This window comes from Boleophthalmus pectinirostris, unplaced genomic scaffold (genome assembly GCF_026225935.1).
Source record: "Boleophthalmus pectinirostris isolate CB_2022bp ecotype Guang Dong unplaced genomic scaffold, ASM2622593v1 HiC_scaffold_4, whole genome shotgun sequence".
Classification (NCBI taxonomy): Eukaryota; Metazoa; Chordata; class Actinopteri; order Gobiiformes; family Gobiidae; genus Boleophthalmus; species Boleophthalmus pectinirostris.
This window is the reverse complement of record NW_026571353.1, coordinates 10,774,828-10,791,334: the sequence shown is the minus strand read 5'-3', so window position 1 is coordinate 10,791,334 and position 16,507 is coordinate 10,774,828. Positions and strand designations below refer to the sequence as shown.

Below are 16,507 nucleotides of genomic sequence, written 5' to 3'. Positions count from 1 at the left end.
GTTTCAACTGGCTTTACTACAAGCAATTTAATTTAAAATCGTGTTATTTTTCTTCGAGTTCAGCTCTCTGACCTTTGTCCGCCAGTGGCGCTGTGTGCTTTAAAGCCTCCTGTAACGCGCCCCGTAGAAGAAGCGCTCTCCCGGAAGCTTCTTGGTGTGAGCACGCGGTGCGTCCGGCCTTTCCGCGAGAGCAGCGACACGAACATGGTGAGGAGCGCGCGGCTGACCAACAAAATGTTTGTTTTACGGACTTTAATGCCGGTTTAAGACGCAGATCCCGTTCAATATGCGCATATAAGATATTCAGCTACACGCCGTTGCTTATTTCGATTAGTAAAATACAACGTGTGATTATAAAAATGATTATTGTTGCGGCTGTCAAGGTGCTAGCTGCTAAGTGCTGTGGCTAACCGTGTGTGTACGGCTGGCCTGCTAAAGAGATTGGGCAGCTCGCACTCAACGTGTTTAAAATGAAATTCATAATCAGTTATTTAGTATATACATTGTGTCGTTTTCTAAGTAGTCTGAATATTCTGTGCCATGCCGTGTTTATCACGCTGTCATTCGCATACGTGCTGTTGGTAGACGCACCTACACTGTACAAGTAACCTGACAAAATGTCCATAACTAATGTGTGTCTTGTTTCAGGCCAAGATCAAGGCTAGAGATCTGCGGGGCAAGAAAAAGGAGGAGCTGCTCAAACAGCTGGACGATCTGAAAAATGAACTGTCCCAGCTCCGTGTGGCCAAAGTGACCGGAGGAGCCGCTTCCAAGCTCTCAAAGATGTGAGTGCAAGAGCAGCCGTGGCATAGTACATTGTTACATTGTGGTGCTTTAAAATGCCTATAAAGTTTAAATCCCGTCCAACTATCTTTACCACAGCTAAAATCTATTCATGTAGTGTCCATTGTGGGTTGTGTAGGTGGACACCTTTTATTTGTATTGCCAAATGTTTTATAAAATGACCTGTTCGGTAGGATGTTCTAATGAGACTAGTTATCTTAAAGGTGCACTGTGTAACGTTTTGGTTGTCATCAAACAGATCTACCTGACATTTATTAAATTACATGTGATTTTATAGCTCAAAAATACTTAGAGAAAGAGGCATTCTGACTGGGGTTGCCACTTCACAGATCTGATCTGTTACTGGGTCTGGTTTGGGCTTCATGATCATAAAGGGTTATTACCATACTGTAAAACATTCCAGACAAAGCAATAACATCTCCCCAGAGAAAAGCGTTTGACAGACCCTCCAACAGAAAAGCTGCACAAGGCACCTTTTTATTTGCACTCTAAAGAAGAAATAACATCATGTTGTTTACTAAGATTTTTTAATTTGTGTAATCATTTGTACCCCTAAACTTTTTTTTCCCATTTCAGCCGTGTCGTCCGCAAATCCATCGCTAGAGTCTTGACTGTAATCAACCAGACACAGAAGGAGAACCTGAGGAAATTCTACAAGGTAAATCCTCTGAATGAACTCGGTGTAGTTCTGAAGGCTGGTCCCTATGTGCACTCAACACTGCTTGTGGTTCTCTTGTCGGGGATGATATCTGTGTGGCAGATGTTTTGCTGACGCTTTCACAATGCTTACCAAAAGACTGAGACTTGATGACCTCAGTGCTGCCATGTTTACTGATGGCTCTATTTAATAATGGGCTTTCACAAATATTGAATTGATTGTGTGTGAATTTACATTATGGGAAGGTTTAAGTGAGGGGTTTGAAGCATGGGGTAAAAATGCATGAGGGTATTAATACAGTAACTTGCATGTATTTCAAAGTCCCTGATCGAGAATAAAAATAATATAAATAAATATAAGCCCTCGCAGTCACAGTAAACATGGCTGGCATCTTAGTGCTGTGTGCTTCTAATTCAACTAAATTGGTTTGGATTTAACAATTTGGTCTGTTTGGCATCGAAGTAGTAAACTGTGACTATCTGTCAAAATAATCAAACCTCATGACTGACACTTGGGAACAATGTTTTCAGGGCAAGAAATACAAGCCCCTGGACCTGAGGCCGAAGAAGACCAGAGCGCTGCGCCGCCGTCTCAACAAACACGAAGAGAGCCTGCGCACCAAGAAGCAGCAGAGGAAGGACCTCCTCTACTCCATCCGCAAATTTGCAGTCAAAGCTTGAGGCTTTTTGTTATGTTCGAATAAAATATTTGTGGAAAAGTTGCTTTTTGCTTTGATTCAAATGTTATTGGCAAATGTTTGTGTACCAACATGCAAAACATTCTAGGATGAATTAACCAAAACTATTTAAAAATGTTAATTGAACAACCAAATTGACTTAATTTAGTACAGTACTCCTACCTAGATTATTTATCAAATCTCAACTGATATTCTGAGTTATGACACAACTGGGAAAATGAAATGCTGTACTTTTGATGAATGCTTGAATAACTCATTACATTTTTTCTACAACTGCTTAACTGGGAGAAAATATAATGAAGCATGTAAACCTGAGGAGCCCTACACAGGCAATTATGCAGATGATCAGTGTCTTATCTTTAGCAGGCAATACTGAGTTTTCCTACATTATGAACTAAAGCAAAATTGGGGCTAAGGAGGAGGACTATTTTAAGTCCCTGGAACTCCAGCATTTGGAGTAACCAAGGCAACATCTAACCAAACGAAACTTTAGTTATGAACAGTGAATTCCGTTGTTCACCGTTACAACTTTATAGAAAAAAATAAACAGTCAATTAAAGCCGCGCGCGGCGATGGTGGCCCTCGCCCCGGCGCGCACCGCCCCCCCTGGCGAACGCCGGGGACTCTCGACCGCCCCGACACACCGCTCTCTCTTCCCGACAGCTCCCGAGGCCAACAGCTCGTCCACCAGAAAAATGACATAGTGTACCTTTAAAATTGGATAAAGTGAATGATTCTAGAGACAAACTGTAGACACTAAGCCACAGGTCACGTGACTTCAATGGTCAAGAGCACTGTCACACTAAGACTAAGTGCATGAAAACACATCCTCCACCAGAAAAGTTACATAGTGTGCCTTTAAATTTCTCAGAAGTGAAATTATTCTAGAGGCAAAAGTGTAAAACTAGGGCATAGGTCTTACTGACTTTTATGATGAGGAGTACGTCAGTGAATGTTTTGGCAAAGTTTTACAAATGAATGTAAAACAAATTTTATGTCACACAATAATAAATTGTGTGCATTCATATAGGTGGCGCTGTATCCCTGATAACTTTATTTGACATATCAATGGAATAAGGGTCATGCAGTGTATAACTGATATAAATGTCATCACAATCGGACAAAACATGTGCATATAATAATTTTTACAATATTTTTTGGAGGATTCTCTGTGCCCCTGCTGGCCAACCGTGAAAAATACACCATGACTGTAATAGACATTTTTGCTTATAATCATGCATAGAATTTAACCCCCGACTTTGGTCCAAGTCCGATAATGTTGACATTTCATGTCTAAGGTAGGGGGCGCTATGCTGTTCACTTTTCATATGTTTTATAGTTTATTATATTCAGACCAATATCCCGCATTAGTGATTCAAATTTCAGCACAATCGAACTAAGCATGTCCCTGTAATAATTTTAAAAATATTTTTGGGGGGATTCTTTGCGCCCCTACTGGCAAACCGTGAAAAATGCATCATGTCCGTAGTAGACTTTTTTGCTTGCATTCATACATAGAAATTAATCCCCAAATTTGGTACAAATCCGATAATGTTGAAATTTCATGTCTATGGTAGGGGGCGCTATAGAGTTCATTTTTCATATGTTTTATAGTGTATTGTATTCAGGCCATGATCAGGCATTAGTGATTCAAATTTCAGCACGATCGGACTAAGCCTGTGTGTGTAATTATTTTTTAACTATTTTTTGGGGAATTTGAGTTCTCTAGGACAATGCCTGTGGCCGTGACAGGTCACCGAAATACAGGAAATGAAGGCGTTATTCGCCGGCGTGCTACGGGCGAACCGTAAGGAGTATCCCAAAAACATGGAAGATTTGAGTGAAGCTATGTCTGTAGATGTGACATGTCAAATCTGAACTCATTTGGACCATTCCCTCCGTTACCGACATGAGTTTTTAAATTTTTTGTCAACAACTTGAAAGAATATCACAGGTTTAACTTTACCCTGTTGGAGTGTTAACTCTTTCCTACATTCTGATACTTTACTTATTTCAATAGTCCCTCTAGTTTCTGAATGAGAACTATTTGAATGTCAAAAATCTACCCGTTTCCCTCCGTTACCGCTTGACCGGACCCCAGTGTATCGGCAGTAACCGATCTATCCGAACTATTTAATGTCAACAAACATCGTTAGTCATTAATGATTCATTTATGTTTAGGTAAACCACAAACAACAATTTAGCTTTGTAACAAACCTTTGACGAAGTGTTCACTGCAGACACGAGCATTTGCGGATTCTGCTCCTCCCGACCGCAAACGTAGGTTTGTAATAGAGCCCGACCGATATATCGGTTGGCCGATATTATCGGCTGATATGGGCAACTTTAGGCATATCGGCTATCGGCCGATGTATGAGTCGGTGAGTGTTGGAAATATGTCGACTCTGAAGCTAGTTTTTTTGTCATTTGTTATGGGTTAGCTGCTGTAGCTCCCGCACATAAACAGACTGTTTTCTATTGGTCTGTTCTAAAGTGACTATATTGGCCGTATATTTGCTACTGGACCTGCACTGATATGTAAATGAGCTGTGAACAGACGTGTGAATTATGACATTTGCGCATATAATTAATTACCGCGGCGCGCACGTATTTACGGCTAAAGGCTAATAGCGCTACTTTCTTTACTAGTTATGGGTCCGTCGCGAACGAAATGGCTCTTAGAACCGGCTCTTTGAAGGGAACGACGGGAGCCTGATCCTTATTGGGAGCCGTGTTTTCTCTTTCTCTCACTTTTTTTCTCTTCACGCCGCGTGATTCGTGGTTTTACAGCGGCAGCGGCTAAAAACGAAACTTTGAGAAATTTGCGTGTACGTAGGATTAAAGAAAATAAAAATTTAAAAAACGAGCATATTTGACTGTAGTTTAGCATAAAATAAATAAGTCCGGGTTTAGTCCTTTTTCAGTCCTGGTTTAGACCTGGTTCAGTCCTGATTCAGTCCTGCTTTAGACTGCTTTAGTCCTGCTTGCAACAAAACAATCTGAAGAGTCACTTGGGAGCCAAAAGAACCAGCAGCTTTTAGTGAGCCGAGCCAAAAGAGCCGGTTCTCTAAAAAGAACTGGAATACCATCACTAGTGTCTAGAATGTGATGCAAAAATGCCATTAGGCCAACCTACTGTCTGTAAATATGATGTAAAGAGTCAGAATAACAATAAATGTTGCCTAAATAAACCCAATTTAAAATCCACTAGAGCCAACCTAAGTTTTTTAAACAATTCAAGATTTACAGTGAATTTTTACATCACTAAATATATCGGTGATTATATCGGCTATCGGCAGCGCCAACTCCCATTATATCGGTTTCATATCGGCCACAGCAAAATCCATATCGGTCGGGCTCTAGTTTGTAATCCACTTTTTATGGCGTTGTTCTGTCAGCTTTTCCCATTTCTGACCTTTGTGGACGACTATCTTCGTACTCTAAAAAAATCGCTTTCCTTCTCTCGTTAGAACAATTGGCACAGCCGTAAACTGCACAACACATCGGCATTTCCCTCCAGTCGGTTCACTTCTTGCCCAATCTGATTTTGCGCGCTGACAAACGTCGCCCTGTAATGTCACGTGAAACCCAGATATTCAGAATTATTATTTCCATGTAAACTCCAAGGAAAATATTTTAAGTCCAAACAATTTAATCCAGAACAATTAAAAACATCATGTGAACGTGGCCATTGTGTTCTAACAGTGAGTTTTTTAATCATTTCAATACCAGGTTTAACATTTGTGCGTTTACCTTTTGGATATTTCGTGGCAAAGTACAGTGTGATAAAGAGTAGAGGGGTGTGCAAAAATATTGAAATATCGATATATCGTATCGTTTAATGTGATGACAGTATCGATATTGTGGGCTGCTCTATCGATATATCACCAAGAGTATTTTTGGTTTATTTTACTAAATGATTTTGTTACAGCTACAGTTTCGTTGTTTGTTTAGTGGAAGGAAACTCGTTTGACATTTTCGCTGTTGTGAGGATTAAAATGTTTGTGTTTCATATGAACTTTGCACAAGAAGTGGTTTAACAAAGATTTTCCATGATTTAGCCTTTATTTTTTACTGAACCGTATCGAATCGAAAGCGCACTGTATCGAGGTTTGTCTCATATCAGTGACTTCTTAACAACACTCGGCCTCAGTCAACAGGGAAACGTGGCTCTTGCCCCGTCTGGGAGTATGACATCATCACATTCTAGAACCTGAAAACCTCCCAGTTCCATCAGGTTCACGGCGCCGATGACATCATACATGTAAAGTTCCATAAAGCCTTGTTACCATGGCAACTCCGGAACTCAAAGCTAAACTTCAAAGCTTTGTGGGCTTTAACTCAAAGCTTTGTTAGGCCTCGGGGAGATTATAAGAGTAGGCAAATCGCAAATCACAAATCGAAAATCACATATCGCTTAACGGAAAAGGCACATTTAGCTGAGCTTGACACAGAGCAAATCGTACAAAGATTTCAAACAGTAGACTTCACAGAGGAGACTTTACAGAGTAGATTTCACAGAGTAGGTCGCACTTTTTATCTGTGTAACAGTAAGTACAGCAACACTTACAAAACAACTCAATTATAAAACAAAAATGGCCAGAAATAACAGGAAATATACCCTTGACCTTAAACCATGACCTTAAACTAAAGAACTGTGGTCTTCGTGTGATAAAGAGTAGAGGGGTGTGCAAAAATATTGAAATATCGATATATCGTATCGTTTAATGTGATGACACAGTATCGATATTGTGGACTGCTCTATCGATATATCACCAAGAGTATTTTTGGTTTATTTTACTAAATGATTTTGTTACAGCTACAGTTTCGTTGTTTGTTTAGTGGAAGGAAACTCGTTTGACATTTTCGCTGTTTTGAGGATTAAAATGTTTGTGTTTCATATGAACTTTGCACAAGAAGTGGTTTAACAAAGATTTTCCATGATTTAACCTTTATTTTTTACTGAACCGTATCGAATTGAAAGCGCACTGTATCGAGGTTTGTCTCATATCAGTGACTTCTTAACAACACTCGGCCTCAGTCAACAGGGAAACGTGGCTCTTGCCCCGTCTGGGAGTATGACATAATCACATTCTAGAACCTGAAAACCTCCCAGTTCCATCAGGTTCACGGCGCCGATGACATCATACATGTAAAGTTCCATAAAGCCTTGTTACCATGGCAACTCCGGAACTCAAAGCTAAACTTCAAAGCTTTGTAGGCTTTAACTCAAAGCTTTGTTTGGCCTCGGGGAGATTATAGGAGTAGGCAAATCGCAAATCACAAATCGAAAATCACATATCGCTTAACGGAAAAGGCACATTTAGCTGAGCTTGACACAGAGCAAATCGTACAAAGATTTCAAACAGTAGACTTCACAGAGGAGACTTTACAGAGTAGATTTCACAGAGTAGGTCGCACTTTTTATCTGCGTAACAGTAAGTACAGCAACACTTACAAAACAACTCAATTATAAAACAAAAATGGCCAGAAATAACAGAGGAAAATATACCCTTGACCTTAAACCATGACCTTAAACTAAAGAACTGTGGTCTTCGAAAGCAAATTGCCAAAAAAGATGAGCACAATGAGCGGCGATGGTGGCCCTCGCCCCGGCGCGCACTGCCCCCCCACGCGACCTCCGTGGACTCGCGACCGCCCCGGCACGCCACCCCCTCTTCCCGACATTCGCCCAGGTCGACAATGACGCATTAGTGATTCAAATTTCAGCACAAGCCTGTGGGTGGAATCATTTTTTAACTATTTTTTGGGGGAGTCTTTGCGCCCCTGCTGGCCAGTGGTGGAAAATGCATCATGTCCGTAATAGACTTTTTTGCTTGTCATCATGTCTAGAATTTAATCCTCGAATTTGGTCCAAATCCGATAATGTTGACGTTTCATGTCTATGCTAGGGGGCGCTATAGAGTTCACAGTTCATATGTTTTATAGTGTATTATAATCAGGTCGAAATCAGGCATTAGTGATTCAAATTTCAGCATGATGGGACTAAGTCTGTGGGTGTAATCATTTTTTAACTATTTTTTGGGGGAGTCTTTGCGCCCCTGCTGGCCAATGGTGGAAAATGCATCATATCCGTAATAAACTTTTTTGCTTGTAATCATGCATAGAATTTAATCCCCGACTTTGGTCCAAATCCGATAATGTTGACGTTTCATGTCTATGATAGGGGGCGCTATAGAGTTCACTTTTATTAAATTTCATATTTCATCACATTCAGGCCTCGAACTTTGTTAGTGGCGAGGGCCAACTAACTAAACATGTCTGCTGCTAAAGAAGAGCAGTTATATGTTAAGCAACTACGCCATCTGCAGGACAAAATAAGGAGGTGAGCTTTAAACGTTAACTACTCGCATTGTTTTTAACCCTCTCGAGAGGAGAAAATAAATTCTCGCCTGGCGAGAAAATAAATTTTTGGTTCTGATAGACCCGCTCCAAGAGAGTGGAAGGGTTAAATTACCTAATTTCATTAATCTACATTTTAAATCGTAAAACTAATCACTGTACTATCTAGTTTTGATTTAGTTTAATAATAATTTTGAATTGTTTATGCATCCTTGCGTTCATAATAGGCAATCTAATATAACGTTATTTAGATTAAATAGTTTACTTGATAGTGTTTGGATTTTCTTTTCTAATTTACTGTTGTTGCTTTTTTTTTTGGCTCTCTGTCCAACTATTTTCTGTGCTTTTTACAGGTATGAAGAGTCCATCGAGCAGAAAAAGAAAAACTTCACAACCAACAAAGCCAAATGCATTCCTGTTGAACAAGACACCAAAGCCATCAGAGAGTACCTGGAGTTTGATTTGGCCAGAAAACCACAGCACCTGGCGGAGCTGCTGGAGCTGTACAAGCAGCAAATAGAGAAGTCCCGTCGGGAGCTGGAGGAGATCGATGAGAAAAATAACCAAAAGCTCCAAAAACTTTATGATCTAAAGGAACTCACTACAGAACTCTCCAAAAATGGTAAAAAAAATCACTTACCCAGTACCTATCTGGGTTCCTCAAATGCTTTTCTCTAGGGAGATGTTAGTACTTTGTCTGGAATGTTTCACAGTATGGCATTAAACCTTTCTATCTTCATGGAGACCAAACCAGACCAAGTTACAGGTCAGATCTGTGGAGAGGCGACCTCACACACAGTCAGAATGTTTTTCTAGATATTTTTGAGCTATAAAACCACCTGTAATTGAATAAATATAAGAAGAGCTGTTTAATGTCATACTGTGGAAAATTCCAGGCAGAGCAACGACTTATCCCTAGAAACAAGCAGGTGCAACCAAACCAAAAATTACATGCTAAGCACACACTTCCTGCTTCTCTGACCATAAAACACTTTCTAATTAGATGTAAATAGTACACAGTGGACTTATCTTGACCCCAAGAGCTGCTTATACAATATATCTAAACACATTTTGCTCAAACACATGGATAAAAATCAGGTACACTTGTTTTGTTCTTTCCTCCTAAAAATAGAATCGAAGCATGCGGAGGTATTGAATGACCTTCAGATACAAGTTCAGTCTCACAAAGATCGACTGGCCAAAAATCAGAAGAACCACAAAGCCAAGATCGCCGAGCTGCAAGACGAGAATCTGGATGCAGAGATGGTGGCCAGATATTCAAAGTGATACATAATTTATTCCTAATTCCTAACACGGCTATAGCTACCCAACCTTGATTTAGACTTGGTTTTAGTATTAATTGGTAGACTAGACTAACAAGCCTATTTACATACCTGGTTCAGAAATACATAGTTAGTTCCTGTAGTTCTGTTGTGATAGTTACAGTCTCAGGGTACGTGACCTGCTTGACTCCGTGGAGATGTGCATTGCCTGGAATGTTCCACAGTATTGTATTAAATCTATTCATCTCCTGAGAAACAAGCAGGTGATGCCTCTTGGGAAATTGTCTGGACTATACAAACTGTAAGACACATACAGAAAGACATTTTTATAACAAAAACAGCAGCAATATTAAATCAAAATGTTAAACAGGAATAAATAATTTCAGATTTTCATTAATAATACACTTTATTTGTAATTACTGAACCTTTATTTGATTGATAATGTATGTAGAAAGTCGACCACTTGAAAAAAATAATCGCTAATTAGTCGACAAAGGCTGACCAATAGGAGCAATGTGTGGGGAAAAAGTCTGAATAAGTTAAATGATATGAAGATACTACCAAAAAAGCATAGGATCAGATTACAACAGTTCTTTAATGTCATATTCCCCAGTCGTACTTGAAAATGTTGCCTTTATTTACCATCACAGGTTCCTTAAAGACACAGACGAGGATTTAAAACATAACATCAGGGATAATTTCATTTCTACTGTAAAGGATGAGAGAGAATATCACCAAACGGGGCGAAACCATCTGGTTTTACTGAGGGACATTGCACAGCCACTGAGGGAGGAGAGAGACGACTTGGTCAGGCAGCTGATCCAGGACCAGGAGAACATGATGGAGGCAGAGCAGGAGCTGTACAAGATCACTGCTGCAAACAAAATACAGCATCAAGTAAGACAAATATTTCAGATATTACTTCAGGGGCTTTCATTCACTTTTACATTCACTTTTTAAAGAATTTGCACTCCTATTTAAGTAAAATATTTTGTGGTGTTGAGTAAAAGTTTTGGTCCTCTTCCCACTGTGAGTATGTGAGAAAAGATTTAACTTGACAATATTAAATGATTTGAGCATTTGTGTTTCATTTGAGGTCCATTCTTACCCTGAGAACCCAGATTTTTACCCGACAGTAGCTGGTTACATTTGCATTCCAAACATGAAAATTAAATAGTAATAATAATCTGATTTTGGTGTGCATGTGAACATAGCCTCTTAATATTATTTGAGTAGTACTTTCCTCAAAATACTGTGAAATTAACATTAACATTTACAGCATATATTAAGTTTGCTGTTAAGTTTACTCTCTGCCTCTGTGTCTGTTTCAGAAAACTCAGAAGCTGCAAGACACGGGGAACAATCGGATGACAGAAGTGAAAGATCTCGAGTTTTCTGTTGAGGACCGCAAACGTAACATGAAGTGTACCCAGGACCTCCTCCTGTATGCAACATCCACAAACCAAACTGTAACATAAACGTTCCATATGTGTTAACTGCTTCTTTTTAATTTCAGTCAGAAAATGGCGACGATAACAGCAACGTGCCAGAAACAGAAGGAGATAGACCTTCTAAAGGCAGTGATTGAGCTAGAGCACAGCAGGGCCACTGAGCTCTCTGAAGGAAGCCAATATTATTTTCACATTATTGAGGTATGTGTAACCATTTAGGGATGTATAATGCAAAAAAGCAAAAAGAAAAAGGGATCCAACAGCTTTTGCAGTTCTGATACTGATATCGACTCTTGGGTTTTAAGTATCTGCCAATACCTGATATTAACTGATACCAGTGCAGAGTCAGAAAAAGGCACTTATTTCCTTCAAACACAGTTAGCTTATTACACAAGGGATCCAACAGTATCATGCAACTGTTATCTATCTTTCATGTAACTATTGAACAGTTCTGAAGAAATTTGAAAGCAAATTTCCAAAAAAACATTTTGCGACATTCTAGGTAAAAATCAGCCTGTAAATAATCTCATTGCAACCACTTAAAGGCCCAATCACAGTATTGGCTTAACTGTTATTATTGAACTGATACCCAATCAGTATCAGTGCCAATATTCGAAACCAGTATCGGTGCATCCCTATAACTACTCAAATTGCACATACAAACAAATGCAGTTTCAGTGCTTTTTAGAGACATTACACTGGTTTGACATTCATATCCTGGACTGATTTATGCCATTTTATGTTATAATGTTGTTTCATGATCAAAAACATAACCAGAGTTGTGTTTTGTTTCATTCACATGTTTAACACACAAACCCTGCATATTTAGGCCGAGTTCTTCTCTCAAGCAGAAAATGCTCAGTTCCACCTTGTGATGTCATGTGGTAATACAAGAAGTGATCCACTGTGTTTTTCCACTCCACACACCTTCACTAGAATCATTTGGGTGATTTCAGCTCTGGAATTTCCTGTCTGAACAAAAGGTAAAAGGGAGCTGATAACTGAAAAACAACCACTAAATGACATCACAAGGTGGAAGAGAGCATTTTAAGCTTTAGAAACATAGGCATACTAACAGTAAAGACTCACTCATACATGTGTGAATGAAACAAAACACAACTGCAGGTATGTTTTTGATGAAGTAACAACATTTTTACATGGCTAAAAACTAAATTTTGCATAGGATAGGACCTTTAACCTCAACCATAATAACTTCCTACCTATCCTAAACTTAAATTAACTCTAGTATTGAAATTATACTGATCACATTTAATTATATTTAGCAGTAGAATACTGTCTTTAGCATTCTCATCATGGTCTGTTTTTAGGAACCAAAGATGGATCTCTGGAAGCTGAGACGACTGCTTGCCATTTTGGAAAGCTATACCCCACAGCAGACGTTTTAACACTGTGGTATTTTATGAATAAATGCATACAATGAAATATGTTTAACTGAATAAATATTAACATAATTATTATAGTTGTATTTTATTTTAATGATTACCTGTTTTCATTTCCAATACATTTCAAGCGCTCAACTTTTCTGATAGAGGAGTCTAGCTTTTATTTAGTTATGAATGTTTTTCTCAAAAATAAATATATAGTATTATATTTCTGTGAGCAAATTAGGTTAGGTTTGGTTGTTTTTATTTATTTATTTATTGCAGATTTGAGAGGCTGGCCCCATGTTTCACATTTCATTCATTCGCCCTGTACACATAAAAAACAAATTACAGTAAAGTATTACAGTGCTCAAGTGCGCTTGGCTAAAAATCACAATAAATATTAAAAACATGTAAAAACTGCACTTTCCAAGCCAGTTTAATAAAGTCATCTCTCCACAGATCTGACCAATAATACAGGTGGTGCCGCCTGCTTGTCTCCATGAAGATACAAATGCCATGAGTTTAATGCCATACTGTGAAACATTCCAAACAATGCAATAACATCTCCATGGACACAAACAGCTGGTAAATCCTCTACCAATAAAAGAAGCCAAGTGTTTTCAAAAAATGTTCAAAAGTTGGTGAAACTATATCACTAAAATCAATTTTCAGTTAGAGTTATATTAAATTGAGCTTATCCACATTTCAAAGTGTTGAAAAATAAGCGCAGTTCCCATGGCAGTTAACAATCCAAGGCCAAAAATATTATATCTTTTAAATGATGAAACGGAGAGCCAAAAGTCGTGCATAGGGATGACCAATGTACGTATAAAACAAATATCTGCTGTGGCCTGGAGAGGAATGCTGAGAATGCCAATCACCTTTCTTCTAATTACTTCACTGTCCCCACCACCTCGTCATGTGCTGCCCTCCACAACTGTTCACCCAGTCACTATGGGCTTTTACACTCTTCTCTCCTCTTTTATTTTTATTTGTTTTGCTCCTTTTTGTCTCACGTCCCCTCAGAAGAAACCAGGCTGCTTTAAAGTCAACAACTGCAAGTGTATCATGAAGGATGGGAGCGGGGTGATCAACCTGAGAGCCATGGGGGATTCCGAGGGGTTCCTGGGGCGCCTCATGTCCCTGACCCAGGACCAGAGCGGCCAAGAAGAGACTCTTCTGTCGTTTAGTCCCTGTCAACCCTTCAGCCTGCTGGAGAGCTCGGGGATGAGTGAGTGTACCGATGTTGCAGCATGTCTCTTTGTAAGGTATAGTGAACAATTCAGCATTATCCACTTGATGTATTAGTAGATTTCAAAGACAACTTCAATTCTCAGTAATATTTTTTACAAGATAAGGGGCATGCAAAATGAATATTGTTAAAACCCAGATTTTTTTGTAATTAAGTGATTTCTTGGGTCTAGTCACTAATTGACATGATCAGGTCCAACATTTGTGATTTTACCTTTTGGATATTTTATGGCAAAGTACAATGTAATCAATAAGGAAATCTGGCCCTTGCCCCCCCATCTCCACTAATACCTCAGATGCCCTTCCAGTTCTGACACTCTTCACTGGTACATCCATGTGGTGTGTCTATGTGCTTTGTCATACATAAATATACGTATATTGGGGGGGCAGCTAAAATCAATATTGTTCAACTGCAGACTCTTGTTCTAATACAGCATGGTTTAGGGACTTGTCAGTCATAGAAATGTTCAGGATCCATATTTGGGAATTTACCTTTCTGATATTTTTTGTCAAGGTACAATGTTATCAATAGGAAAAACTGGCTCTTGTCCCCCATCTGGGATCTGAAAACCACACACACCTGATTATACATATGGATTTTTGCAATATATGTAGGGCAATTAAAGGATTGTTTCTAGAATTATGAGAAAAGAAATGTAGGCAAATATTTTATTAATGAATCTTTAAGTATCAGTTCTTGGAATTAGATTATAGGTGTATTTTACATCACAGTCTAGAATTAACGTTTTTGAACTTGCTTGCTGTACAGTAGTATAAACAAATAGTAGCAAGTAGTAGGTAATCTGTGTCAAATTTCCCTTATACCAGTTTTGACAGTTGAATATCAGAATATTATTGGATGGTTTTGTCTGAAAATGTCTTTTTGTTTGAAAATACCCCAAACTGTGCTCAATGCCAGACATATTTACCCACCAGAGGGCGCCAAAACACCATACGTCTACCTACTGCTGAAGTACTACGGTACTTACTGAAGGAATGAAGCAATGTAGTGCAGTGTCTATTTTCATACCTAATACCTCCTTGTTAAATGTTTGTCTTCCAAAAAATCACCAGGTCTAATACTAATACTAAAAACGTAAATAGATCTAAACATGGACTAACAGTAAACCAGATCCATACCTGGAACTGACAACTCTTTAATGCATTGCAAACCATAAAGTTTGTAGTCAAATAGCAAAAGTCTAAAATAGCAAAGACTACTCAATACTCTCTGAAGAATAGAGAATATAATGAGGATTTGTGGGTTATTAAAATAAATGGAGATGATTGAATAGGCAGAGTAGGAGTATTGTGGAACAGTAAATAAAATGTGAGACCAAAAAGAGGCAAACTGTTAAAAAATAATATCATAATTTTTTACAAAATAAAATGGCAATAATAGTTAAAAGGCTAAAAGCTGGCAGTGAGGTAGCAGAGTCTCGTCCAGGGAAAAACAAGGAGTGGAGGTACCTGAGGGGACGTGCAGGGAGGTTGGTGGAGTTTATAAATGAGTAAATAAAAATATTGTTTTTATTGTCCTATTAAGCATAATGCGAAGTAAGTTTCCTATTATTGATTCTCAGTGGTAATAGTCCCAGGAATAGCAATGCCTTTCTTTTTATTATTCTGTTCTGGCAGATGATCGTGCTTGTTTTTCAGGTCTCCAGACGTGAGCAGATTTATAAACTATGGCCGACACAACGGAAATGAATTCCACTACAACGACAGCCTTAAAGTGCTGTCAGTCTCCTACTTTGGTGAGTCCACACATGTGCCAGACACGTATACAGGCACAAAAAAGTAGGCTTCACATGCAGCTTCTAATACGTTTCTAATTTACGAGCAATTTGGTAACTGGTGTTTTCTGTTGTTTTCATTGGGCTGTGATCTATCTATTCAGGCCCAAAATTAAACCTAAAAAATTATGTGAAATAAATATATATTACAACTGGAAAGAGTTAGTCAACAAGAAACAGGTTGACTATTGTTAAAGTGGAGCCCATAGTCCGTCTTTAAATGGACATAACTAACCCGGTAACTGCAGCATTCCAAATAGGAAGTGAGCATGGGGGGGCTTCTGGCTCCATTGATTCTTGCTCCAATTGAGGGGGGGGGGGCTTTCCCTATTATTATTATTATTATTATCATTATTATTATTATTATCCCACATAAGAGGAACAGAAGACAATCTTGTTGTTTTGACACCCTTTAAACAGACCACTTTATACTTATTTAACTTTTTACACTTACTGTATGCACTCATTATTCCCAGTCAAAATGTCTAATGTCTTTTATGTTTGTAATGTCTCTAATATCACAATTTTAAAAAGAGAAATATTGTCACCCCTCATCATTTTGGTCTTAAAATGTTCACTTTACATAATACTGGTGTTTTTGTTTTGCTGTTGTCCATAAATAAATTCCTATTCCTATACATGGACTTGGCTCCAAATTTGCTCATGTAACTCTTAGCATCATGAGCTTCATTTGAATAGAGCCAAATGTTATGGATAACGTCACACTCCCTCTGTCCACTTCTTTATACGTCTTCATACAGTGTAGGATTGAGCCCTCATAAACACTGTTTTGTATCCTGCCATGTTTGTGTTTGTCAG

The 16,507-nt window shown here is 38.6% G+C and overlaps 2 protein-coding genes across 2 annotated transcripts; both read left to right on the top strand.

The window, feature by feature from the left end:
• The first annotated feature begins 82 nt into the window (after nucleotides 1-82).
• rpl35 (ribosomal protein L35) lies at nucleotides 83-2,183 on the top strand. The gene is made up of 4 exons (XM_020928352.2): nucleotides 83-207; nucleotides 649-785; nucleotides 1,381-1,462; nucleotides 1,993-2,183. Exons 1-4 carry the CDS (start codon nucleotides 205-207, stop codon nucleotides 2,140-2,142), a joined length of 372 nt encoding a protein of 123 aa, XP_020784011.1. The 5' UTR covers nucleotides 83-204; the 3' UTR covers nucleotides 2,143-2,183.
• Nucleotides 2,184-7,439: 5,256 nt separating this feature from the next.
• On the top strand, nucleotides 7,440-12,722 carry LOC129411346 (dynein regulatory complex subunit 4-like). The gene is made up of 8 exons (XM_055162004.1): nucleotides 7,440-7,569; nucleotides 8,398-8,505; nucleotides 8,876-9,144; nucleotides 9,655-9,805; nucleotides 10,456-10,702; nucleotides 11,137-11,249; nucleotides 11,322-11,457; nucleotides 12,585-12,722. The coding sequence occupies exons 2-8, from the start codon at nucleotides 8,438-8,440 to the stop codon at nucleotides 12,660-12,662; spliced, it is 1,062 nt and encodes a 353-aa protein (XP_055017979.1). The 5' UTR covers nucleotides 7,440-7,569; nucleotides 8,398-8,437; the 3' UTR covers nucleotides 12,663-12,722.
• Nucleotides 12,723-16,507: the final 3,785 nt, after the last annotated feature.